This window comes from Terrapene carolina, unplaced genomic scaffold, assembly GCF_002925995.2.
Source record: "Terrapene carolina triunguis isolate 2854851 unplaced genomic scaffold, T_m_triunguis-2.0 Scaffold111, whole genome shotgun sequence".
Classification (NCBI taxonomy): domain Eukaryota; kingdom Metazoa; phylum Chordata; order Testudines; family Emydidae; genus Terrapene; species Terrapene triunguis.
In genome coordinates this window covers 859181-885190 of record NW_020664462.1, presented here as the reverse complement: position 1 = coordinate 885190, position 26010 = coordinate 859181, and the positions used below count along the sequence as shown (strand labels likewise).

At 40.8% G+C, this 26010-nt stretch overlaps 1 protein-coding gene across 2 annotated transcripts in view; it reads right to left on the bottom strand.

Moving 5' to 3' along the window:
- The window catches only part of SMARCC1 (SWI/SNF related, matrix associated, actin dependent regulator of chromatin subfamily c member 1), a 164456-nt gene that overhangs the window by 115653 nt on the left and 22793 nt on the right, over window positions 1-26010 (bottom strand). For both annotated transcript variants that reach the window (XM_026652045.2, XM_026652046.2), the window contains 7 exons: window positions 24666-24758; window positions 19878-19947; window positions 15675-15744; window positions 12396-12471; window positions 9418-9543; window positions 8542-8660; window positions 2126-2250 (listed from right to left, as the gene is read on the bottom strand). In XM_026652045.2, the coding sequence (XP_026507830.1) occupies window positions 2126-2250; window positions 8542-8660; window positions 9418-9543; window positions 12396-12471; window positions 15675-15744; window positions 19878-19947; window positions 24666-24758 (679 nt within the window). The remainder of the gene's footprint in view (window positions 1-2125; window positions 2251-8541; window positions 8661-9417; window positions 9544-12395; window positions 12472-15674; window positions 15745-19877; window positions 19948-24665; window positions 24759-26010) is intronic.

The following is a 26010-nucleotide window of genomic DNA, read 5'->3' as shown; positions in this document are numbered from 1 at the left end:
GCCATACTGGGTCGGGACAGACTAATCGTCCATCTAGCCCAGTATCCTGTCTTCCAACAGTGGCTGACGCCAGGTGCTTCAGAAGTAATGAACCGAACAGGCAATCATCGAGTGATCCATCCTATCATCCACTCTCAGCTTGTGTTCCCAGTACAGATCCTTGGGGGGACCTTGCTATTGACCTCTCTCCGTTCTGAAAATTGACTATTTATCCCTCCCTGTACTTCCTATCTTTCAACCACTTACTGATCCATGAGAGGACCTTCCCTCTTATCTCATGGCTACTTCATTTGCTTAAGAGCCTTTGGTAAGGTAACATGTTCAAAGGCTTTCCGAAAATCCAAGAACATTTTATCAACTAGGTCACGCTTATTCACAAGCTTGTTGATTCCATCAAAGAATTCTGATACATTGGTGAGGCATGACTTCCTTTTACAAAAGCAGTGTTGACTCTTCCCCAGTAAATCGTGTTTAACCACGTGCCTGATAATTCTGTTCTTTACTATAGTTTCTACCAGTTTGCCCAGTACTGCATTTAGGCTCACCAGCCTGCAAGTCAGCGTTACATTAGATACCTTCCAGTCATCTGGTACAGAGGCTGATTTCTAAGCCTCTGCTTCTTCTCCAAACCTTTGTCTTGTCTATTTACTTTGTAAGTTCTTTGTGGCAAGGACTGTCTTACTGTGTGTACGTACGTACAACACCTAGCAAAATGGAGCCCTAATTTCAGTTGGGGCTTCCAGGTGTTACTGCAATACAAATTGAATAATAAACAGTTTATGCTTGAGAGTTCTTCACCCCAGTGTTCAATTTTCACTATCCTCCTACTCTGAATCATATACTACATTAATGTTTATATCCAACCCCATTTTATAATCAACCACATTTATGACTGACCAATGCAGAGAGAAAAAAGTAATCACATGTGAAGTCCATCTGGTAGGGTACCACAATGACAACTTGTGATGGTCAAGGTAAGAGGAAGGATGGCAGAAAATTAAAGGGCAGGCCCAAAATAATGATGAAAAATCTTGCATTTGTGGCTGACTTAAGTAGCTTGATTCACACACCTTTTGGTATCCCATCCTGGAATGTTGAACATTCAAGATGCAGAATATGAAGATTAAGCAACAAAAGCATGAGCTTTCTCTTTCACACATTTCCCAAATATAGCTGTCCCTGGAGCTCCTCTATGATGGATAGCGAAAAGGAGTTTACAGCCATTAACGTAGAAGTGAGATTCATGTGCCTGGATTTTGTACATCTATCATGTCAGACTGACCGTTTGCTTTGTTGGTCACATGCATGCAGTTCAAAAGAGGTCAGATGATCCTGTGCATCTCACAGAACAACAGATCTCCTGTTTGTGTCTAATAAAAGCTGATTTGCCTTCTTCTCAGGGCTGAAGTACTGCCACAGCCTTTTATTCTTACACATTCTGGAGAATGTGCTTCATTTAGTGCCATGAATACTATACTTCTACTGCCCACAAAACAATTATGAATATTAATTATTGATAAAGTCTGTTGTACCTTGGCTCCAAACTATGTTAAACTCAAACAATGATGAACACCCAGAATGCTTTGCTGTTAAGGATAGTGTTAGGAGGATGCAGTGTATTTCTGCTTTACTTTTCACCCAATGTATATTGTAATGAGAAACATTGTTTTCAAAGGTTTGGAGCAGGAGGTTGGGAATCAACACTGCTTGGTTTTATTCCTGGGTCTTCTACCTTGATGTGTTACTTTGGACACATCAGTTATAATCTCTTTGCTCTTGATGTAGATTTTTAGATGCAAATAACCTAACTCGAATACAAAGGGCAAGAACAATCTTTAATATTTAGCTTGTTATTCACTTACCTTAACTGAATTTTCATAAACTTATTTCAAGAAAAAAACTGCGATAAAAGGGGTAATCCCGGTTTCAAAAGAGTGCCACATTCCAAAGCCTTGTCTAAATAAAACCACATGGCCACAGAGTCCAAAAGGAAGGCTACTTGTAGAGACAGTATCTCAAAGATTTGGCTAAAATATACAGTGAAAATATAGTGTCTGCTGTTCATTTAGTGGTCTACCATTCACAAAACCCAGTGCAGCTAACATCTTGTGTCTGAATACTTTACCATTTTTGGGAAGTACCACTTCTTCTATGTTCGGTACAGGTGTTGGGTCCTCCATGTCCTTGGTAAGATCTTCTTGCTCATCCTCTTCTTTCTGACCTCGCCTTTTCCCATACAGTCCTGCTTGTCTAAAACAGATAAGACAAATTCTCTGCAAGTGATAACTTGAAGCTGTAGCTGTACCATATTTGTGATGATCCCACAAAACATCTCAAGTTAAGAGCATTGGGTCAGGATGATACCTCTATGGAAACACCTAGGTGCTGCAGGAAGTGGTCTTGGTGGCTTAGGAGATGATAGCCTTCTCAAGTCAACATTAAAGTAACATCCTAGTAGGGGTTATGGTGTAACTCCTGGGTCCTGACCAAATTCCAGCTCAGAAAATTGGACTCTGTCCATTTAAATTCCTCCCATAGTTTCAAATGGATAGTCTTCTTAATTCCTTTTCTTATGCAGTGTTGCCTTGCCATGTTGATATAACAGCTGCATTTCAGATAATTTGAGGTGCTAAAAATAGCACATTTGTGGCCCTTGTGTTAGTAAGATTAGAGAGGTTAGTGACCCATTTATACACATCTTTTTAAATTCTGCACCAGGCTATGAAGTTTGCAGAAGATGTTACTATACAGTCATGTAATTAACAATTTGCTGTCCCAAACCAGACATTAAATATGAAAATGCTTAAAAAGGATCTACAAATATTTTTTTTAAAATTGGATATGGAATACAAGTCTCATTTCTTCTGGTTTTGTCAGAGGACATCTTGGGGTTTTCAGAGCAGTGTGAGCTCTTATACCTCAGCTCGGGGGGTTAAATGTATAACAAAAATGGTTTTGTCCAAAATTTTCATTAGTCATTAAAGTTAAATAGGAGCAGCCGAAAAAACAAAAACACAAAAAAGTTTAAAAAGTCAACGACCAATCCTACCCCCTGTAAGCTGCCAAACTTTAAATCTCTTGGTTCCTGCCATTTCACTATTCAGAGTTTTAGGTTAAATGAGACCTGACCATCTAATGCAATTAACAGAAAAACCAAAACAAAATCCAAACCACACAACTGAAGACTTTTAGACAACTGAAGAGATCAAGTTTCTTGACACCTTAAATGACTGCTTCTTGGAGCAGCTAGTCCTGGAACCCACAAGAGGAGAGGCAATTCTTGATTTAGTCCTAAGTGGAGCACTGGATCTGGTCCAAGAGGTGAATATAGCTGGATCGCTTGGTAATAGTAAACATAATATAATTAAATTAGGGCTGTTGATTAATCGCAGTTAACTCACGCAATTAACTCAAAAAAATTAAATCGCAATTTTAAAAGTTAATCGCAATTAATCGCAGTTTTTATTGCGCTGTTAAACAATAGAATACAAATTGAAATTTATTAAATATTTTGGATGTTTTTCTACTTTTTAATATATATTGTATTCTGTGCTGTAATTGAAATCAAAGTATATATTATTTTTTATTACAAATATTTGCACTGTAAAAATGATAAAAGAAATAGTATTTTTCAATTCACCTCAAACAAGTACTGTAGTGCAATCTGTCATGAAAGTGCAATTTACAAATGTAGATTTTTGTGTTACATAACTGCACTCAAAAACAAAACAACGTAAAACTTCAGCGCCTACAAGTTCACTCAGTCCTACTTCTTGTTCAGTCAATCGTTAAGACAAATGAGTTTGTTTACATTTACAGGAGATAATGCTGCCGTCTTATTTACTATGTCACCAGAAAGTGAGAACAGGCATTTGCAGGGCACTTTTGAAGCCAGCATTGCAAAGTATTTATACGCCAGATATGCTAAACATTCGTATGCCCATTCATGCTTCGGCCACCATTCCAGAGGACATGTTTCCATACTGATCACGCTCGTTAAAAAAATAATGCATTAATTAAATCTGTGACTGAACTCCTTGGGGGAGAATTGTATGTCCCCTGCACTGTTTTACGAACATTCTGCCATATTTCATGTTATAGCAGTCTCGGATGATGACACAGCACACGTTGTTCATTTTAAGAACACTTTCCCTGCATATTTCACAAAACGCAAAAAGGTACCAATGTGAGATTTCTAAAGATAACTACAGCACTCGACCCAAGGTTTAAGAATCTGAAGTGCCTTCCAAACTGAGAGGGATGAGGTGTGGAGCATGCTTTCAGAAGTCTTAAAAGAGCAACATTCCAATGCGGAAACTACAGAACCCAAACAACCAAAAAAGAAAACCAACCTTCTGCTGGTGGCATCTGACTCAGATTATGAAAATGAATATGCGTCTGTCTGTACTACTTTGGATTGTTATTGAGCAGAACCTGTCATCAGCATGGATGCGTGTCCTCTGGAATGGTGGATGAAGCATGAAGGGACATATGAATCTTTAGCACATCTGGCAAATAAATATCTTGCGACGCCGGCTGCAACAGTGCCATGCGAACTCCTGTTCTCACTTTCAGGTGACATTGTGAACAAGAAGCAGGCAGCATTATCTCCTGCACATGTAAACAAACTTGTTTGTCTGAGCGACTGGCTGAACAAGAAGTAGGACTGAGTGGACTTGTAGGCTCTAAAGTTTTACATTGTTTTATTTTTGAATGCAGTTATTTTTTGTACATAAATCTACGTTTGTAAGTTCAACTTTCATGATAAAGAGATTGCACTATAGTGCTTGTATTAGGTGAATTGAAAAATACTATTCCTTTTGTATTTTATAGTGCAAATATTTGTAATAAAAATAAATATAAAGTGAGAACTGTACACTTTGTATTCAGTGGTGCAAGTGAAATCAATATATTTGAAAATGTAGAAAACATCCAAAAATATTTAAATAAATGGTATTCTATTATTGTTTAACAGTGTGATTAATCGCAATTAATTTTTTTTTAATTACTTGACAGCCCTAAATTAATTTTAACATCCCTTTGGTGGGGAAAACACCACAGCAGTCCAACACTGTAGCATTTAATTTCATAAAGGGTGACTACACAAAAATGAGGGAGTTAGTTATAGAGAAATTAAAAGGTGCAGTGCCAAAAGTGAAATCCCTGAAAGCTGCATGGAAACTTTTTAAAGAGACCATACTAGAGACTCATCTTAAATGTATACCCAAATTAAAAAACATAGTAAGAGAACCAAAAAAAGTGCCATTGTGGCCAAACAACAAAGTAAAAGAAGCAGCAAGAGGCATCCTTTAAAAAGTGGAAGTTAAATCCTAGTGAGGAAAATAGAAAGGAGCATAAACTCTGGCAAATGAAGTGTAAAAATACAATTAGGATCCAAAAAAGGATTTGAAGAACAGCTAGCCAAAGACTCAAAAAGTAATAGCAAAAAAAATGTTTTAGTGCATCAGAAGCAGGAAGCCTGCTACACAATCAGTGGGACCACTAGATGATTGAGATGCTAAAGGAGCACTCAAGGACGATAAAGCCATTACAGAGAAATTAAATCAATTCTTTGCATCGGTCTTCATGGTTGAGGATGTGAGGGAGATTCCCAAACCTGAGCCATTCATCTTAGGTGACAAATGTGAGGAACTGTCTTAGACTGAGGTGTCATTAGAGGAGGTTTTGGAACAAATTGATAAACTAAACAGTAATAAGTCACCAGGACCAGATGGTATTCCTTCAGAACTCTTGGGTGAACTCAAATGTGAAATTGCAGAACTACTAACTGTAGTCTGTAACCTATCATTTAAATCAGCTTCTGTAGCCAAATGACTGGAGGATAGCTAATGTAACACCAATTTTTAAATAGGGCTCCAGAGGTGATCCCGGCAATTACAGGCCAGTAAGCCTGACTTCAATACCGGGCAAACTGGTTGAAACTACAGTAAGAACAAAATTGTCAGACACATAGATGAACATAATTTGTTGGGGAAGAGTCAACATGGTTTTTGTAAAGGGAAATCATGCCTCACCAATCTACTAGAATTCTTTGAGGGGGGTCAACAAGCATGTGGACAAGGGGGGGGGTCCAGTGGATATAGTGTACTCAAAGGTGAAAGTAAGCCGGTACGCCGTGCCGGACTGGACCGGCTTCTCCGGCGGTGATTTAAAGGGTCCCGGGCTCCAGCCGCTGCGGGGAGACCCGGGCCCTTTAAATCACTGGCAGAGCTCCGGCAGCCGGGCTCAGGCGGCGCTTTAAAGGGCCCAGAGCTCCCCACAGTGGCAGGAGCACCGGGCCCTTTAAATCCCTGCCCGAGCCCAGCTGCCGGAGCCAAAGCGGCGCTTTAAAGGGCCCGGGGCTCCTCTCAGCGGCCAGAGCTCTGGGCCCTTTAAATCACTGCGGGAGCCCTGCCGCCCCAGGGTAGCGGCGGCAGGGCTCCCGCGGTGATTCAAAGGGCCCAGAGCCCCGGGCCCTTTATTTCGCCCCTGAGCCCTGGGGCTCCCAGCCACCTCTGCAGCTGGTAGCTCCGGGGTGATTTAAAGGCCCTGGGGCTCCCAGTCACAGCCGGAGCCCCAGGGCCTTTAAATATCAAAAGGCCACGCCTCTTCCAGTTGAGGCCACGGCCCTGCTCAGGACTCTGGCGTACCGGTAAGTCCTTCAAGTTACTTTCACCCTTGAGGGTACTTAGATTTTCAGGAAACAAAGTGTAGGAATAAATGGTCAGTTTTCAGAATGGAGAGAGGTAAATAGAGATGTCCCCCAGGGGTCTGTACTGGGACTAGTCCTAGACAATATAGTCATAAATGAACTGGAAAAAGGGGTAAACAGTAAGGTGGCAAAATTTGCAGATGATGCAAAACTACTCAAGATAGTTAAGTCCAAGGCAGACTGCGAAGAGCTACAAAAGGATCTCTCAAAACTGGATGATGGGGAAACAAAATGGCACATGAAAATCAATGTTGATAAGTGCAAAGTAATGCACATTGGAAAACATAATCTCAACTATACATATAAAATGATGGGGTCTAAATAAGCTGTTACCACTCAAGAAAGAACTCTTGGAGTCATTGTGGATAGTTCTCTGAAAACATCCACTCAATGTGCAGCGGCAGTCAAAAAAGCGAACAGAATGTTGGGAATTATTAAGAAAGGGATAGATAAGACAGAAAATATCATATTGCCTCTATATAAATCCACGGTATGACCACATCTTGAATACTGACTGCAGATGTGGTCGCCCCATCTCAGAAAAGATATATTGGAATTGAAAAAGGTTCAGGAAAGGGCAACAAAAATGATTAGGAGTATGGAATGGCTTCCATATGAGGAGAGATTAATAAGACTGGTACTCTTCAGCTTGGAAAAGAGACAACTAAGGGGGGATATGATAGAGGTCTATAAAATCATGACCACGTGGAGAAAGTAAATAAGGAAGTGTTATTTACTCCTTCTCATAACACACGACCTAGGGGTCACCAAATGAAATTAATTGGCAGCAGGTTTAAAACAAACAAAAGAAAATATTTTTTCACACAATGCAGTCAGTCAGTCTGTGGAACTCTTTGCCAGAGGATGTTGTCAAGGCTAAGATTATAACAGGACTTTGTTCAAATTACCTAGTTCAAAAAAGAACTAGGTAATTTCATGGAGGCTAGGTCCATCAATGGCTATTAGCCAGGATGGGCAGGAATGGTGTCCCTATCTTGTGTTTGCCAGAAGCTGGTAATGAGCGACAGGGGATGGATCACTTGATGATTCCCTGTTCTGTTCATTCCCTCTGGGGCATCTGGCATTGGCCACTGTCGGAAGCCAGGATACTGAGCTAAATGGACCTTTGGTCTGATACAGGATGGCCGCTCTTACGTTCTTTACCTTGTAAAAACCCTTTCAGGCCTTTTTCATAGATCAAAGCAACATAGAAGGGCAAAAATACAATAAAAACCATTTGCAGGTCACTAATAATCAGCGAGGGCTGGTCTGCATTAGGAAAGTTGTACCAGTGTAGCTAACTGGATTAAAAATTCTCTCTAGTTATCCAGGTGCAAACTCCTCATTGTAGACATTTAAAATTTTTTGAACATTAAACAACTTCAATTGGTTCAGTTTAATTCAGTAATTTACAAGTGTAAAGTAAAATGATGTAAGCAAAGTTTAAACCTTTATAAATACATCTATGTATATGAGGGATTTGCACTAGTGTAATCAGATCAATCTAGGAACACTGGGAATACTTTTCTAATATGGACAAATCTGTTAATGATATCTGCCTCTCAATGGTGGAGTTCTCATTAGGTTTAGAATAAATGACTGCACCAGACTTTGCTCCATCTGCAGGCAACACATTCCCCTTGGGTGATCAAAGAAATTCAATGTACAGCATTAAAAATTCATACATTCCAATTGCAAACACATGGTTACGTTAACAACAGTCTCATGTGGGGGGACGTATGGGGAGAGTGACTTGTTTCAAGAGCTCTCTCTGCTCCAGTTTCAGCCTGAGCGAAGTTCATCTTTGGTTGTCTGATCCTGACACTCACCCTTTCTTTCCAGTCTTTTTCCTCGATTCCACGGGAGTGGGGGGAGGAGAAGGTGAATGCTTTCTTTTCCTGGTACTCGCTGCTGCTTTCCTGTCTCTTCTCTCAGGGCTACGGACAGGCTGTTAGAGAAGCGAAGTTGTCCGTGAGTACCAATTACCACAGCTCATTGAAACTAAGCAGACCTCTCCTAATACCACCCTGCACCCAGGGTGCTAAAACAACAACACTGCAGCAGCAACCAAGTTCAGCTCCAGAATACCCACATCACAATATGAAAAGTGGCCTGTACCATTTCTACAATTAACCTTTAACTGCTGGCATGGCTGTCTGCCACAGAAACGGGCTCTTAAAACACAGCAGGGTCCAAATACAAACCTTTGACTTGTTTGAAGCACTGAGCCCACTCACAATGGGGAACGTTTGGCATTTAACCTTGAACTCTGAGTAACTTCTAGGAATAGCTAATGTTTTCAGTGTTTTCCCCAGTTATAGTGACAAGTGTGGGTCAGTGGTCTCAACATGTACTTCAGGCCAAAGAAATTTGGAAATTTAGATCTTAAATTGCTTCTGTATCAAGTTAGCCCCAATTTAAGTTTGTGGGAGGAAAAGAAAAAGCAAAGTAGGCCCCCACACTTGTATTTTTTGGGGGAAAAAAGACACACCCTGCTGTGTCAAAGGGAAACACCAAGTGCGTCCATTTTCCAGAAGGATGCGATACACATGCATTTACATGTGACCTTGTTACCATTAGCTCCTGAGAGACTAGCACCTAATTTAGTAGCTTTGATTCCCAAGAAGTCTGACTTACATGGCAGTAAAGAACATAATTAACACTGCTAAATCAACAAGTCATCCACCAACAGAGAAATACCCTACCTCTTCATTCTTCATAGAGATTCTCTGGCGAAAACTCACTGGCTTCTTGTTCTCATCCACCTCATAATCCTCTTCATTCATCCATTCATTGAATATATCTGTGTCCAGAATCCATTTGGCATGAACCTAACAGCAAATACAACAAATATTGATGTCAGTAAATAGACTCCCACTAATGCCAAGGTTTCTGCACTAGCTTTACACTTGAACACAAGCCTCCATGACCAATCCAGTAAGATTTTAAGAAAAGGGAGTACTAGAATTTGATTATCAAAGTTGGAGGTTTTGGAAAGCATTTATTTGTTTCCTATGTACCAAATGTAAGACACAATAACTGCATAAAGTAATGCAACAAGGTAATTATGCCAAGTAATAAGTCTATTGACTTCCTCCTTATTTCTGCTGCTTAGTTATTCTAAGTCTTTTGTGCTGGCAGGTGAGAGTTCTTGTTGGGACAATGCTGTATGAGCATGTCATTTTGAGACTAAAGATACAAAACTGCATTCTGTACAAAAACCTTTAAGGTATAACAGGGAACATCTTGGTGGTCACAATCCAGTTCCCAGTGGATAGTTGTCCCCATCACATACACAAAAATAATGCTCACAACTGGTGTCTTTGTTGGCAGTCTCAACAGAAAGCTCAAGGACTGAACTTCCCTCTCATTCCTAGAAGGAGGGGAAGCTTGCACTGATGCCATGCCTGTCCTGGGAATGAAGAGAGAATCTTAGTCCCTTGGGCAGTCATTCTCTGTACTAAAGCCACACACATGTACGAATATATAGTTCGTTCCAACATGGACACTAATCAATGAAATTGACATTTATAGAGTAGAGATTTGGGAAAGAAACCTCTACCAACTGAGCAGCACTAAAAGCCTTGTAAGATTCTGAAAGGGACACATCAATGCCACTGGTTCCCATTATCAAGCCTTATTAGGCTTTTCCCATGCAGTTCTAAAGACTGATTTGTAGCTACAGGAGACTATGCAATCAGTTTTTTGTTATGGACAATGATTCATATTTCTTAAAAAGCTAGCTGAAAAGAGAAAAATTGACTAAATATATGTTATGTCAACATTCCTGGACAATGCCATCTTTTGACAGGCAGTTTCAGTAATACAGGCTCATCTAGTCACCCTTTCTGAACTACACCTTAACATCAAATACTAATGATCCTTTGACCTCTACATGCAAAAGCATGGGGAGGGGGAAATAAACAATGAAACTCTTCACTTCACTTGAAGTGCTCTAGTGGGCAACCATTTTTGTCAATTAAGGGTTTTCATGAAATTCAAATGGCTTTATCTGTCAAGCAATAGTCAGAACACATCACCCCTGACTTCATCCTGCTTGAAAGCAACACTGGCTCCAAACAGGTCCGGGATTCCAGAAGCCTGGAAGATAACCAAGAGATACTCTGCCATGGCCAAAGGAGCAAAGGGGAGGGGAGGAAGCAGAATCAGAAGTGAAAGAGTTTTCAGCTAGCTATGGAAGACAGTCTAGAAAACCTGGACCAGATACTGATTTACTTGGATAACCTTTCTGAATGGGTTTCTAGTTTAAATATGTGAGTAATAAAAATGGGCTTTAGCTTGACTTTAATATTTAAAAACAAGTTTTAAAAAGCTATTTATAAAATCAACCCCACCCCTCTCCAATCATCCAACCAAAAATTAATTTTCTTCACCTGATCTGACCACAAAGACCTCCTCCTGCACTGATGCTAAACAAATTAGTAACAAAACACAACAGCATGAAATCATCTTCTCTATATATAAATGAATAAGCAGCAATAATTGCAATCTTTTATTACAATTGTTTCCTTATCTTGTTTTCTTTCAATGAACTAAATCAAGAGAGAAACCACGGTGCGACAAACAGACCTCTAATCACGTAAAGGACCTAAAGAAGGCTGCGATCGTTGTTTTGAGCCCTTCCAAATTCAATAGACCAGAAAGTGTTGTTAGTTTTCATACCTAACAGCAACAATGGTCAGAGTTCCAGTTAAATCATAAATCTTTTAAGAAAAGCAAGTTGTTAACAACTGTGCAAATGTCACTATAACAATCCAGAACTGCTTTTCAAACCTATGTCGGAAGGTGCTACCCTTCCAATGTTATTTTGTACAATTGGCACCATTTTGCCAGAGTCCAAATGTTTTTGGCAAGCTGAAATCAATCCAAGGGACATGAACTGTGCAAGGTGCTCAACAGAGCTTGCAGAAACTGGCATCGATTTCAGGACTGAGCCAAACCACAACCAGACTCAAGAGCTTAAAGCACTAGCATGAACGCAGCAAATTGGCAAATGCAGGCAAGCCCTTCACTGATTCTAGTGATATCACCACCAAAACAGCTAAGAATTGATTTCAATGAAGTGGAAGACCACAGCAAGAATTTATTTACTTCAGCACCTTTAAAATGGAAGGACCTACCTGAAAATGGTTAACTTCTCTACGCAAGAAGAAATCTGAATTTTAATTTCCAATGCTTTGAGCACTGCTATGGTATGTGGGGGGGTATGTGGCATAACAGGGATGAATTATTTCCTCTTTCCCATTCTTTATAATCACCAGAAGCAACATTTGGGTCATCTACAAACCAAAGAAATGTGGGGTTTTTTTATATGTTAATTGTGATACTAAAAATATTGATTTTGACTTTTTCCATGTAAGTGGGAAAGACTGCATGCACATGCATCTGTCGTTAGATGTTTGGCTGCATGTGTGTGTTCTTTTTGCGTGCTGTACTGACTCTGGCCAGAGAGCCCATACAGCAGACTCTGATCGAATTGCTCAATAAATCCACAGACTCAGTTTTTAGCCTCAGGCTCATGCCAGGCCTTTAACACAAGGCCTTATATCTCAGGCCCTCTTTCTACTACAGCATCATCCTTCCAAAACACCCTCCATAAAAGCACCTCAGGATACAACATACTTAAATAGCACTTCAGAACATTTTTTTTAAAGGCTCTCACCTTCCATGGTTTTTCTGGAATTGGAGCATCTTCAATTTCAGCTTCAACGTCAGTAGCATGAACCCAAGTATCATAGCTAAAAGGGAAATCAGAAGAGAAAAAATGAATTGGTCCTCTTGGTTGTTCATCCCAAAAATCACTGGCAAGAGTATTTGTTGAGCCATCAAAGCATGTTCAAATCATACCACTGGGACAGAATGGTGTCAAGTTATTTTCTATCAAAAGAACATTTGCTGGCTTCTCTCAGAGGAATGTTAGAAAAAAATGCAGTGGAAAAAGGAGTGGTTCAATCCAGCTGATGCAATACAGAAATTTACATTTCTGAGTTAGAGATTTATAAAAGCTCACAACAGTGAAATTATATATTTTCTGATAATTCCAGGTTTCGGTGGTGTTTAAGGAATTCCTGAGTGAATTCCTATTTCTCTGCACCATTAATTTATTAAGTTGCCCCCATGTTTCTTAACCTTATCTATTTTAATTAAGATTCATTAGACTCTGAAAATAAAGGGCAGCAATACAATCTTTCCCACAAGCCTCTAGTTCTACAGAATCCATCTGACCATTATTTTCCTGTTTCACCAAATTACGTGCCCTCCCAAAAAATGGCCGCTTGCAACAGTTCAACTAAAAAACTAGTCCAATAACTTTGTAATCAACACTAGGCATGTGATAAAGAGCCGAAGCAGGCCACAGCATTTCTTTGCTCTCACTTTAATTGGCTGGATTGCTCTGATTTTTATATGGACACAGTTGGTGCACAGAACGGATGTAAAAATAAAAGTGTACTAAAAATGCTTTATTGCAAAACGAAGATGTAATTAGGAAGTGTGGTCCCATCCCTCTCCCCCGCGAATTTGGTGTTCACTTCTGCTGGACACAGACACACAACCACTGTTGAAATCAATGAGTCCTGCAAGCATACCACAGCGGACATTTTGGCCCTGTGGAGGGATTTTTTTCAATAGAAATTTTATATTTGGGTTTGCAGATTCCTGGCACAAAGGCCATTTACACCAAGTTGTCATTGAAATCTATACAGTTCCATGGGAAAATTTAGACTTACTTTCATGCTGATTATTGGATGGCTGTAATGGGCATGCTTATAAACTAATTCTTATCTGCTGTAAATTTTCATCTCATATTCAGACTACAAAGCATGGTGCAATTAAACTCTAAACAGTGCCTTTGAGAAATAAGTTGGTGGGGTTGTATATTTATTTAATAACTTTCAATCCAATTAGGTCAGTATATAAAAGTGTGGGGTTTATCTTTTTTTTTATATATATATATATATATATATATATTGAGCATACACACAACCAACACAGAAAGCTACCTGGGATCTGAAAATATAGTTGTATTCTGCCTCTTACATCACACAATCAGTAAAAGATCCTCAGCTAACAGCTGTAGTTAATTGTGGTTTTAACAAAGAGGGCAATTAATCACTGGAACAAATTAACAGAGAAGTGGTGGATTTGCCATTGCTTGATATCGTCAAATCAATTTCAGGAAGATATGCTTTAGTCAAACTAGTTATTGGGCTTGATAGAGGGGTAGCTGGGTGAAGTTTAATAGCCTGTGATATACAGGAGGTCAGACTAGATGATCTAAGGGGCTCTTCTGGGTTTATGATCTATGAAAATACAAAATGGGATTAGACAGTGACACATACAAAATGGGAAATGACTGCCTAGGAAGGACTACTGCAGAAAGGGATCTGGGGATCATAGTGGATCACAAAATAAATATGAGTCAACAGTGTCACATTGTTCCAAAAAAAGCAAACATCATTCTGGGATGCATTAGCAGGAATATTGTAAGCAAGATAGAAGTAATGCTTCTGCTCTACTCTGTGCTGATTGGGACTCAACTGGATTATTGTGTCCAGTTCAGGGCACACCATTTCAGGAAAGATGTGGACAAATTGTAGAAAGTCCAGGGAAGAACAACAAAAATGACTAAAGGTCTAGAAAACATGACCTATGAGGGAAGATTGAAAAAAATAGGTCTTTAGTCTGGAGAAGAAAAGATTGAGGGGGGACATAACAGCTTTCAAGTTCATAAAAGGTTCTTACAAGGAGGAGGGAGAAAAATTGTCCTCTAACCTCTGAGGATAGGATAAAAAGCAATGGGCTTAAATTGCAGCAAGGGAGGTTTAGGTTGGACATTAGGAAAGACTTCCAATCTGTCAGAGTGGCTAAGCACTAGAATAAATTGCCAAGGGAGGTTGTGGAATTTCCATCATTGGAGATTTTTGAGAGCAAGTTAGACAAACACCTGTCAGGTAGATAATACTTAGCCCTGCCTTGAGTGCAGGGGACTGGACTGTCCTACAATTTTATGAAAAGTCACTGGACTGGGACTCAGGAGATTCAGGGTAAATTACCAGGTCTATCACAGACATTGAAGGAAAAGGTGCCATATCACCAGTCCATAACCACTGGCAGTATCACATTGAGCAGCTGTATTACTGTGTAGATTTTAGTCTTAGACTACGTCTACATTGTGGAGCTTATGCCAGCACAGCCCTCTACAGTATACACAGCCTGTATTGACAGAAGCTTTTTCTGTTGGTGTAGGAACACCACCTCTCTGAACTGCATTAGCTACATTAACAAAAACAATCTGCTGTCAACATAACTGCGCCTACACTGGAGATTTTGTCAGCAAAGCTCTGTTGGGCAGGGGTGCGTTTTAGTCACATCCCGACACACAGCTATGCCAATATCACTTTCAAGTGTTATTAGAGTGAACAAAATCTCTTTTCTCTAGTTCTGGGTACTGCAAGAATTACTAAGTCACTAGGAGGCCATAGAGCATGAGACCAATGCTGTGTGTTGGGTGTTCTAGCCTGTGTTGTACAGTCATTAAAAAAACCCCGGAACAATCTAATCAGATGGTGTGCAAAATGGTGAAGGGGGGGAGGGTTTAAACTTTTCTTTTACATGAAACCAATGGGCCTGACACTGTGGCATTATTCTGTAGGTCTAGAAAAGAAGAGCACAACTACCGGCCATACAAAGCTGGGATGTCACTATTTTGTTCTGGAAAACAACGTGCAAGTTCACTAAACTTAATCACAGCTGCAGAGCAGAAGGTGGTTTGACATCAGGAGAAATAAGACGTGTGAAACTAAGAGGAACAGTTCATCTGTATGAAATGATGGATTAAATCATCTGCAATTTCAAACTTCTAAGACTTAACACTTCTCCTTTTTAACAAGCTTTTTCAGGATTTAGAGATGAAGGGTCTCTCCCCTTCTCCTTTCTTTACCTGTCTGGGTAAAAGCCCCAGTGCACCAACACCTGCTTATCTTTCTTCATCACAGGTCTCAACCATTCATCTGCAAAACAAAAAAACAAAGTCAGATTGAGATAGTGAGCTAACTCAAGCAGTGGGGCCCTGCCATAATAAGAGCAGGATTTATTTCAGTCACCACTACCAAATGTCAGAGGAGGCAGTGAAGCTGCAGGCTGTTTTTTAAGATACATTTCTTTAACTCAACTACAGTGTGCTCCGGGTAAGCAGCAAGATATCATTAGCTTCCGTTTGGACTCTGCATCTGTCCTAAAAACCTTACTCCTGGCCTTTGGACAAGATCTGCAGTGGGCCATTAGAAATGCAAGATCTGCAGTCCTGAGTAGCAGAATGAGATAGGTAAAGAGTAGAGCTGCTGCAAACATAGGGCATCTGAGCAGCCTTGTTGCCACACTACAATTTAAAGAATTTTTTTTTTTTTTTTTAAACAAAGGCCTATTGTATTCCTTTTAGGACTCTATAGATTCATAAATGGACCCACTGCCAATTTGTCCACAAGAATAAACCCACTTGAAGAGTTTAAGTCTCCATTGCTGGCACTGCATATACACTGCAGACTTTAACCCTGAGGTCACTGGCTAATCCCCAGAGTTTTAGCACCCTGGTGACTGGTCAGTGTGTAAAGGCTTGAAAGTGGTCACTTGAAGGCACTGTACTAGAGGAGGAGGATTTCTGGCTGATGGGAGGTAGAGCTGGGTTAAGACTTGCCTGCCCTTGAAAACTCTCCCTCTCCCAGCCTGCCCCCCGATTCTAGCTGGTCGTCTCTCCCTGCCTGCTGCTAGTTTCTAACTCTAACACTCTGAGAACCTGGTATGGAGCATAGAACAGCTCCTGCAGCACAAGGTTCAGTAAGGGGTGGCTTAAGAGGCACAAGTAAGGTGGAGACAGTCAGGAAGTCTAGTTCCCCAGGACAAATATATCTGTTCTAACTATTGTAAGGTTTGAAGCCCAACCATAGAATCATAGAATATCAGGGTTGGAAGGGACCTCAGGAGGTCATCTAGTCCAACCCCCTGCTCAAAGCAGGACCAATTCCCAACTAAATCATCCCAGCCAGGGCTTTGTCAAGCCGGGCCTTAAAAACCTCCAAGGAAGGAGACTCCACCACCTCCCTAGGTAACGCGTTCCAGTGCTTCACCACCCTCCTAGTGAAATAGTGTTTCCTAATATCCAACCTAGACCTCCCCCACTGCAACTTGAGACCATTGCTCCTCGTTCTGTCACCTGCCACCATTGAGAACAGCTGAGTTCCATCCTCTTTGGAACCCCCTTTCAGGTAGTTGTAGGCTGCTATCAAATCCCCCCTCATTCTTCTCTTCTGGAGACTAAACAATCCCAGTTCCCTCAGCCTCTCCTCATAAGTCATGCGCTCCAGACCCCTAATCATTTTTGTTGCCCTCCGCTGAACTCTTTCCAATTTTTCCACATCCTTCTTGTAGTGTGGGGCCCAAAACTGGACACAGTACTCCAGATGAGGCCTCACCAATGTCAAAAAAAAGGGGAACGATCACGTCCCTCGATCTGCTGGCAATGCCCCTACTTATACAGCCCAAAATGCCGTTAGCCTTCTTGGCAACAAGAGCACACTGTTGACTCATATCCAGCTTCTCGTCCACTGTGACCCCTAGGTCCTTTTCTGCAGAACTGCTACCTAGCCATTCGGTCCCTAGTCTGTAGCTGTGCATGGGATTCTTCCGTCCTAAGTGCAGGTCTCTGCACTTGTCCTTGTTGAACCTCATCAGGTTTCTTTTGGCCCAATCCTCTAATTTGTCTAGGTCCCTCTGTATCCGATCCCTACCCTCTAGTGTATCTACCACGCCTCCTAGTTTAGTGTCATCGGCAAACTTGCTGAGAGTGCAGTCCACTCCATCCTCCAGATCATTAATAAAAATATTAAACAAAACCGGCCCCAGGACCGACCCTTTCCCTCTGGACGTTTTTCTTGTCAATTGGAAAATATCTGTCCCACCGCACCACTGTGTCCTTGTCAGAGCTCTGAATAGCCAGTCACTCATTCCCCTAGTTTGATTTACACCCATCAGCCTGTTTCACAGGAATTAAACTTCCAGATAAAGTGTACCAGATACAATCCTTAAAAATGCTCCTCTTTCAGGAAGATGGTTTTGAAGTGAGAAATACTAGACTTACATGAGGGAAAATTCATAGATTCTAAAGCAAGGGGGGACCATTGTGATATCTATTTGACCTCCTGTATAGTACAGGCCATAGAACACCCCCAAAATAATTCCTAAGGCATAACTTAAAGGAAAATGTGCTAGCTCAGCAGAACTTCCAAGGCAATGCTGACCTAGTGAGACTAGTAATCCAATTCTTGTTTCCTTCATGCAGAATGCTGTTACTAAGACACCTGTAATAACAATTGGTGCTTGGATACTGGCCAAACCAGGGACAATGAAAATGAGTTTTTGCTTATCTTGCAGTAAGAGCATGAGCATGGTTCCAATACAGTTAGATAGGTATCTGGCACTACAGAGTCAATAGTGGTGTTTCTGAATGATGTGAGCTGTTTCTAAAAGGTGTCTTAAAATATTAAGCCCCCCCCCCCCCCCCGGCATTGGAGAAGGGGGGGGGGGGTTTAGAAATTTGGAGAACACTATCCATCAAACTGATTTTTAAATTGTAGGTTAGATTGAGAGTCTGAACTATGCAACAGTATTTCTTGAGTTCATGGCTCCATTGCAGTCAAGCGGTCCCTGAAGCTCAGTAAAGTCGGGACTTAAACAGAGCCATGTATCTCTATCTAAGAATATAGTTGCAAGTTCGTCACAGATGTCAAACTGCACTCATCCCTATTCAGGAAACAAATGGATTAAAGAGAGCTTCTGAACACAAATGAGGTAGTTATGTATCAGCATTATGCCCCTCAGAGTACAAAACACATTCAACCAAGGGATGCCAAAGGATAAAAAACAACATGCTGCAGTCTGCACAGAGCTAAACACTCCCATCTAGTGGAAATCAGATGCCAGGGCATAACAACACTATTTCAGCTTTCTTTGTGATATGCTGCATGAGGGAAATCCAGTTCTGCAGAAACAAAGTTAAATTGGACAATGAAATTTGAAGATACACTTTTTGTAGTCTTATCTTAACAAGTAAGGTTCTTTAACAGCTAGCTAGATGTTGTATGATACAAGCATGATAAAATGCTTCTAGATTATCATCTGAAGTTTCATAGTTTGTCTCAGTGAGAACTGCAATATGGTCTTGATTTATCTAACCCACTTATTTCATTAATTTTCATTGATATTGCTTTCACTGCCACTTGTGGCTTAACCAATGCAGGCAGACACACTGGGAAGCAAGGATGCTAACCACACTTCTATCCCTATGAAACTATACAAAGTAGTTTTTAATTCTTATGCATTTTATTTTGGCTCCAGTGTTCTCTACCACAGATCTGGTTCGGTTTCTTAAGAGGTACTATTAGGAAAGCAGAATATTTAACCTTTTTGCCTATTCTTATATGCTATCAATCCTGTCTCAACTTAGTTTTCACTGTCATTTTTGTACTTAGTCGGGGAAGTGTCGATGTGGAGCTATTTTAGCCACAATCCCATTGAATGTGGTTTGAAATACATAATTTTGTATGGATTAGCTCTACCACCCAGAGATCAGGGGCAAAAACAAATCATCAAGGCGAGGTGGTCCATGGTAGGTTCAGTCTCAAGCCCTACTTACACCACCAATTCGTAAAATTTTTGTCATCTATGACCACTCCTTCCTTTCGCTCTTCCATAGTCTTGATTTTCCTTCGCATCTCCTCTAGATTATAAATTCTGAGGCATGGAATGTGATCATCTATTTTACGCAGCACCCAGCACACTGCCAGGGCTTAATGCTAATAGCACAGACTTTCACTCCATCAAGGCCTACATCATCATATGCTTTCCAGAAAATATAGTTCCAGATCTATAAAAACACTCGTACCCCAGCCCACCAACCCCCATATTGTGATGCAGGACATTTAGGACTACAAACCATTTTCAGTCAAATCTTAAAAGTTACTGCTTTCTGAACAGCTCTCAGTATTAAGCTGAGTGCATCTTCCTACCTAGTGGCTTTGTATAGCAACCATCACTTTAGCAGTTAAGCGTTTTAGTTACAAGATTCATAGACAAACTCTGTATGATTTACCATCATCCAGTGAGGTAGGATTAGGATAAATATGGTGGGTGGCCTTTGCCTTCTCATCAGTGACGGTTCCCTATGGAAAAAAGTGAAACACTGCTTGAGAATCCATAGCTATACAGAAATAACTTCCTCCTACAAACAGAAAAAAACTTCCCATTTCAGAAACATTAATGTGATTTTAGTTATAATATAGTAAGATCCAGAACCTAAGTGCCCAACCCAATTACTTCCAATATTCTAAAGGTATCAGAAAAGTAGGTTACTGTTCATCTTTTGGAGGTTACCTCTTTCCCCTAACTATGCTTTTCTATATTTTAAGAAGGATTGCTTCCGGCACACCATCCTGTCTCCATCTGGTATCACCTTGGCCCTTCTCACCTCAATCTTTTCTTTCCTCTCACTGCTTTTCTCTTTCTTTCCTCATTCTTCACTTTCCCAAATCTCAGTCTATGCAAGTCTATTGTGTACGTCCTATGAGAAGATACCCATAATTGTGTTTGAATATAAATACACTTTGATCCAAACTGTAATTTTAAAGTGACACTGTCAACTTGATTTTTTTTTAGACTACAAAAATTCCAATTTCTGATGGATCCCCCTTTAAATAGCATGTCCTGAACTTTAAACAAACCTAAAAAAGAGTTCCTTTAAAAAAAGAAAAGAAAAGAAAAGGACGGCTGTTCTGCTCCCCCTTCAACGTTTAAAAGGATCTGTTTAACAAGGGAAAAGACAACTATGAAGGAGAAAACAATGACACTGACAATACTCAAAGCTCTGTCAAATGCTCATAGTAAATTATAAAAGATATGCTATTTTCACTGACTTCTTTGTCAGAGTAATTTTAGGTGTTACTTGTAACAGTAAAAGATAAACATGTCTGTCTGAAATTGTGTATTTTCAAGTTGATAGTGTCCATTTAAATATTATAATATTCAACTGTTTATTGCTTTTAAAAAAATAGATATTTGTTAGCTGAGGATGCCATATTGCTTGACTGGTGTATCTAGAATACAAAATTGCCTTTCCTCTGCACTAAAAACATCAAGATTATCCAACATACTACACAGAGTCTCATAGTCACTACACAGCAGACAGAATCAGACCCAAGGGACAATCGGACTCTACAGATATATTTCTTCAAAATCTATGGAATTTTTCTTAGGTGGAGGGAGATGCATTTACAGAAATGGAAATGTTGTATATCATTTTTCACACAAACTGTATTCCAAAACATATTTTACAGAATTAGATACTAGGACAGTACAGAGCATATGGTTAAGTTACAAGAAACAGAATGATGAATAAATCAAAGCATTCAGCAGACAAAGCTACCATCTGCAAAGGGAAAAAAGTTAGGAGACCTATGCATGGGAGAAGAGACGCATTTAAGATGAGAGCAGAGTATGAGAGAGATACCACCAGAAGGCTGTTCAGATGGCAAAGTAAATCCCATTCTCCTAAAATTTACTACTTTACACTTACACAGCCCATTTCACATCTCAAACTCATTTTTATACATGAAGGAGTTAATCATCATCCTCCCAGTGAAGAAGGTAAGTATTATTGCCATTTTAAAGACAGGGAAACTGAGATAGATGCTTAAGTGACTTGCCTAAAAACACACAGAAGTCTATAATATAGCCAGGAATAGAACCTAGACCATCCTCTACCCAGGTGTGCTTTGGCCACAAAAACACTCCTTTCTCTATACCAGGGATGAGCAACTTTAAGAAGAATAGGGCCACAAAATCCATTAAAACCCTTGGGGGGCCCAACATTCTTTTTAAGAGGTTATATAGTGCATAACTCAGAAATGTTTGCCACAATATAACATGTTAACATACAGCTAACCCTGTATTATCACTGTAAAACCAAAGTGTTATTCAAAATAAAAGTCCCTTTTAGCACAACCTTGAATTTTTTTTTTTTAAAAAGAAGATTGAACCTAAACCTTTCACTAACTTTTTTCCAGTGTCCAGAAGAGGAGGGGGATTAATAAATTAAAACAAAAAATAAAAATATCTTCATGTTTTTCTCTGCTGTTTATCATTGTTACAGTACCTGGCCTGTCAGAGTGAAACTCGCGCTTGAGTCTGTGCACTAAGAAGGGCACATCATAAGCAGGAAGGGTTTCATCAGTCAGTTGGTTCCTTCCTTAGACTTCAAATGATTCAATGTAGAAAAGTTACTTTCAGAAGCATAAGTAGCCCCAAACACAGAACACAATTTCAGTGACCACTCTCTCAGATTTGGGAAATGGGATTCAGGAAGCAGTTTCCAAAATTGAATGCACCTTTCATCCTTCTTTCCAAAAAAAAAAAAAAAAAAAAAAGAAAGGATCAGCCTGCAGTCTGCTCAGTTCTAGTTGGTGTTCATTGACAACAGATGCAAATGAATCATTAAAACGGATGAGGTGAGGTGAAAGACTTTCAAAATCCTTAAAACATTGGTGAAATTAAGCTGCAGCATTTCAATGCCAGTGGTGCACCCGCTAAACACTGACTTGGCACGCTTGCAGTTTCAATGCAAATGCAGCACATATTGTAAAGTGGCCAAAATCCAAACCCAACAGGAGAGTCTTAAAAAATTCAAGCTTACTCAGAAACCACCCAGGTGAGCAATGAAATCCAACATATCTGGTCCGTGCCTTGCAATTTCGGATTCAAATGTCAGGTTCTATCAGCCAAAAATGCCATATTACAGAAAAACAGAATCTTCCATTTTTTCCTGAAACTCCCTAGTATCAGAACTTGCAGTGTTTTTCAAAAAGGTGACAATATCCCCTCAAAGTGCAAATAATCTGTCAAGAGAGACAAAATGGGTGAGGCAATATTTTTTTATTGGACCAACCTCCGTGTAAGCTCGAAAGCTTGTCTCTGTCACCAACAAAAGATATTACCTCACCCACCTTGTCTCTCTAATATCCTGGGACCCACACAGCTACAACACTGCATACAATAATCTCTCAAGACATTTATCATTTATCGCTTCTCGGCTCTCTGTGAGCTACGATCAAGTGTGTGTGGGGGGGAAGGATAGCTCAGTGGTTTGAGAATTGGCCTGCTAAACCCAGGGTTGTGAGTTCAATCCTTGAGGGGGCCATTTAGGGATCTGGGGCAAAAATCTGTCTGGGGATTGGTCCTGCTTTGAGCAGGGGGTTGGACTAGATGACCTCCTGAGGTCCCTTCCAACCCTGATAGTCTATGATCATGATTCATCCCTCATACTTCAGTGTATGGCTCCAAGTCGCCATACTTTACATACACTTCACTGAGGCCTGGTCTACACTAACCCCCCAAGTCGAACTAAGGTACGCAACTTCAGCTACGTGAATAACGTAGCTGAAGTCGACATACCTTAGTTCAAACTTACCGCGGTTCAGACGCGGTCCACACGCGGCAGGCAGGCTCCCCGTCGACTCCGCGGTACTCCTCTCGCCGAGCTGGAGTACCGCAGTCGACGGCGAGCACTTCCTGGTTCAACTTATCGCGTCCAGACCAGACGCGATAAGTCGAACCCAGAGCTTCGATCCCCAGCCGCCGAACTAGCGGCTGGGTGTAGACCAGCCCTGAGAAAAGCCACAAATTTGCTATTGTTGCCACCTCAGATTATGTTTGTAACTTTCATGACCATATTCATGACATGATCGAAGTTCAGTGATTTTCCACACAGCGACTTTTGATGAATAATGCAGTGCAGTGTTGGGCAATTCACTTCACTGTGCTTCAAAAAATGTGCAAATCCGACCTGTGATGTAAACATAGTAGGTGGTCTGTCCGTGACAGCAGCAGGCAACTTTTTGAAAATCTGCAACAGCCTCCTGAATTGCACCAAAATATCTGGGCCCTTTCTCGTTCTGTGTAATGAGGCTAACTTAATAAGCTCTTCATGCACGTTAAAACTAGTGTAAATCGTCTGGACATATGTCAGTAGCTGACCTGCATCTGACACATCTGTACTCTAATGTCAAAAGAAATGAACAATTGAGCATAATTTTGGTTAACTTTTCTTCCACAGGTTCATGCATATCTGAAACTCTTTGCAAAACTATATATTGAGAAAGATATACTGTTTTGAATTTTTTTTTAACCATTTTCTCATTAAGTGGAAATGCCTTTTCCATTTGCATTTCACATCGACCATTAGCAGTATATTTGTCATACTCGGCATTGCGACTGGTGCTGTAGAAATGGTTCAAGTTATATTCTTTTGTCACTGCCATGACTTGCAAACAAATGAGGCACTGAGGCTTATGTCCATTTTCAGTAAAAAGATATTCACGCTTCCACTGTTCATGAAAGACTTTTCTTTATAATTTTATCACTTGTTTAAAAAAAAATTAAGACCAAAGTATCAGCCACAGGTTTGTCAACGCACCACTTCCCACCACACTTGTGGTGCAGTGGATACAGACCTGATGTTTCAGGGTATTGAATTTCCTTGTATTCAGCATACATGCAACCCAAGGAAGCCCACAACCAATCCCCCTAGTGATCAGTTTTCCACATTGAAACAAGCATTTTATACTCTCAGTATGTTTATCACAGCAAAAAAGTTGAGCAATAAAAATAAATGTCACAGCAGAATAAGTCATCTGTTAACTGTCGGCAGGCCAAATAAAATGATCCGGAAAGACCAATGCAGTCCCAGGCCACCAGTTGCCCATTGCTCCTCTATACTATTTAATTTTTGGAAGCCCAATTCTAAAGTAGTATCTCTACAGTTGTCCTTTATAAACAGCTGCAAAAACTTAACCTACAAAAATGCAAGGCTGCTACAAACGTCTGTTACCTGGTGACGTTTGACAATGTCCTTTAGTTTATTAGCCAACTTCAATTCGATATCTGGAATGAGGTAGATTGTTGGTCTGCTCAGACAATTATTCTAGAGGAGAAAAGACAAAACTTTAAATCAGAAACTAGTGGCTCAAAGGCATAAACCCATCAGGGATTAATTACTGCATTAAACATTACTGCTTGACAAACACTAATGCAAAGGTTCTGTGCAGAGCCTAACTAGGCATTTTAGTGCCCATGGCAAGCAAGCATATTTGCACCCCCTAGAGGTGATGTGTGGGTGGGTGGGGACATGGGGTCATGTGCCCCCCTCCCAATTTCTGCCTTCCATTTAGCAGAGAGGTTTTCAAACTGTGGGGGCATGCCCTACGGTTTGAGAACTGTTGCCTCCTGCCAGGAGCTAACGGATCAAAAGCTGGTGGGAGCTGGGGCACTGGCTGGCTGCCCGGCAGCCCTCTCTGCTGGGCCACCTCTGCACAGATGGGCACTCCCCAGGCAGGGTGGGCAGCACAGCTCTGGGTTGTGCCCCAACACGCTTTTGCCTCTCCCCTAAAGGGGCCCGGCACCACACCTGGAGCTGGTCCCTGCCAATGGAGCCCAGCTGCCATGAGATGCTCCAGTAGTGTCAGGGCAGCAGTATGCAAGTGCCTTGGGGAACACCTCATGGCAGCTGGGCTCCGCGGGGAGGGGATTGCTTCAGAGGATTTCACCGGTCAGTGCTGGGCTCCATTGAGGGACAGGCGAGAGTGCGGTGGACGGAGCTCTGCCTGGGGAGGATCCAGCTGTGCAGAGGCAGCCTGGCTCAGGGAGCAGGGCAGGGAGGACTGTGACATCCCCCACGCTAACCCGTTTTTTCGCACCCTGGGTGGCTGCCCTGCTCACCCTGCCTGAGTTCTGTGCACCAGCATGTTCTCGGTCCATTGAAGAAAATGGAAAGATTCTCAACTTCACTATGCTTTGAATCAAGTCCTGAGCATGCTACTGTAAATGGAAAACTAAACACCATGTTCGATACATCCAGACTAGGATCTCACCCTACAGCACTAGTGTCTACAGATTTCTACATTGCCTAGAACAGTGGTTTTAGCCACACTAAATGTTTATTTTAAAATAAAGTGAATATCCAGCTATCTTTAATCAAATCACAGCAAAACAATTTATTCCAAAATGTCAAGGAAGAGTGTCACTTTTGGGGTTCTTTCCCTCCTGTTTCTGATTTTGCTAAATACTTGAAAAGTACATCTTGAAAGTAGTACAAGCAAGAGTATTGGCCTAGACCCTACAGATTATCATAGGAAACAATCACTGACACAGTAATAAACTTAATTTTAAATTGACCT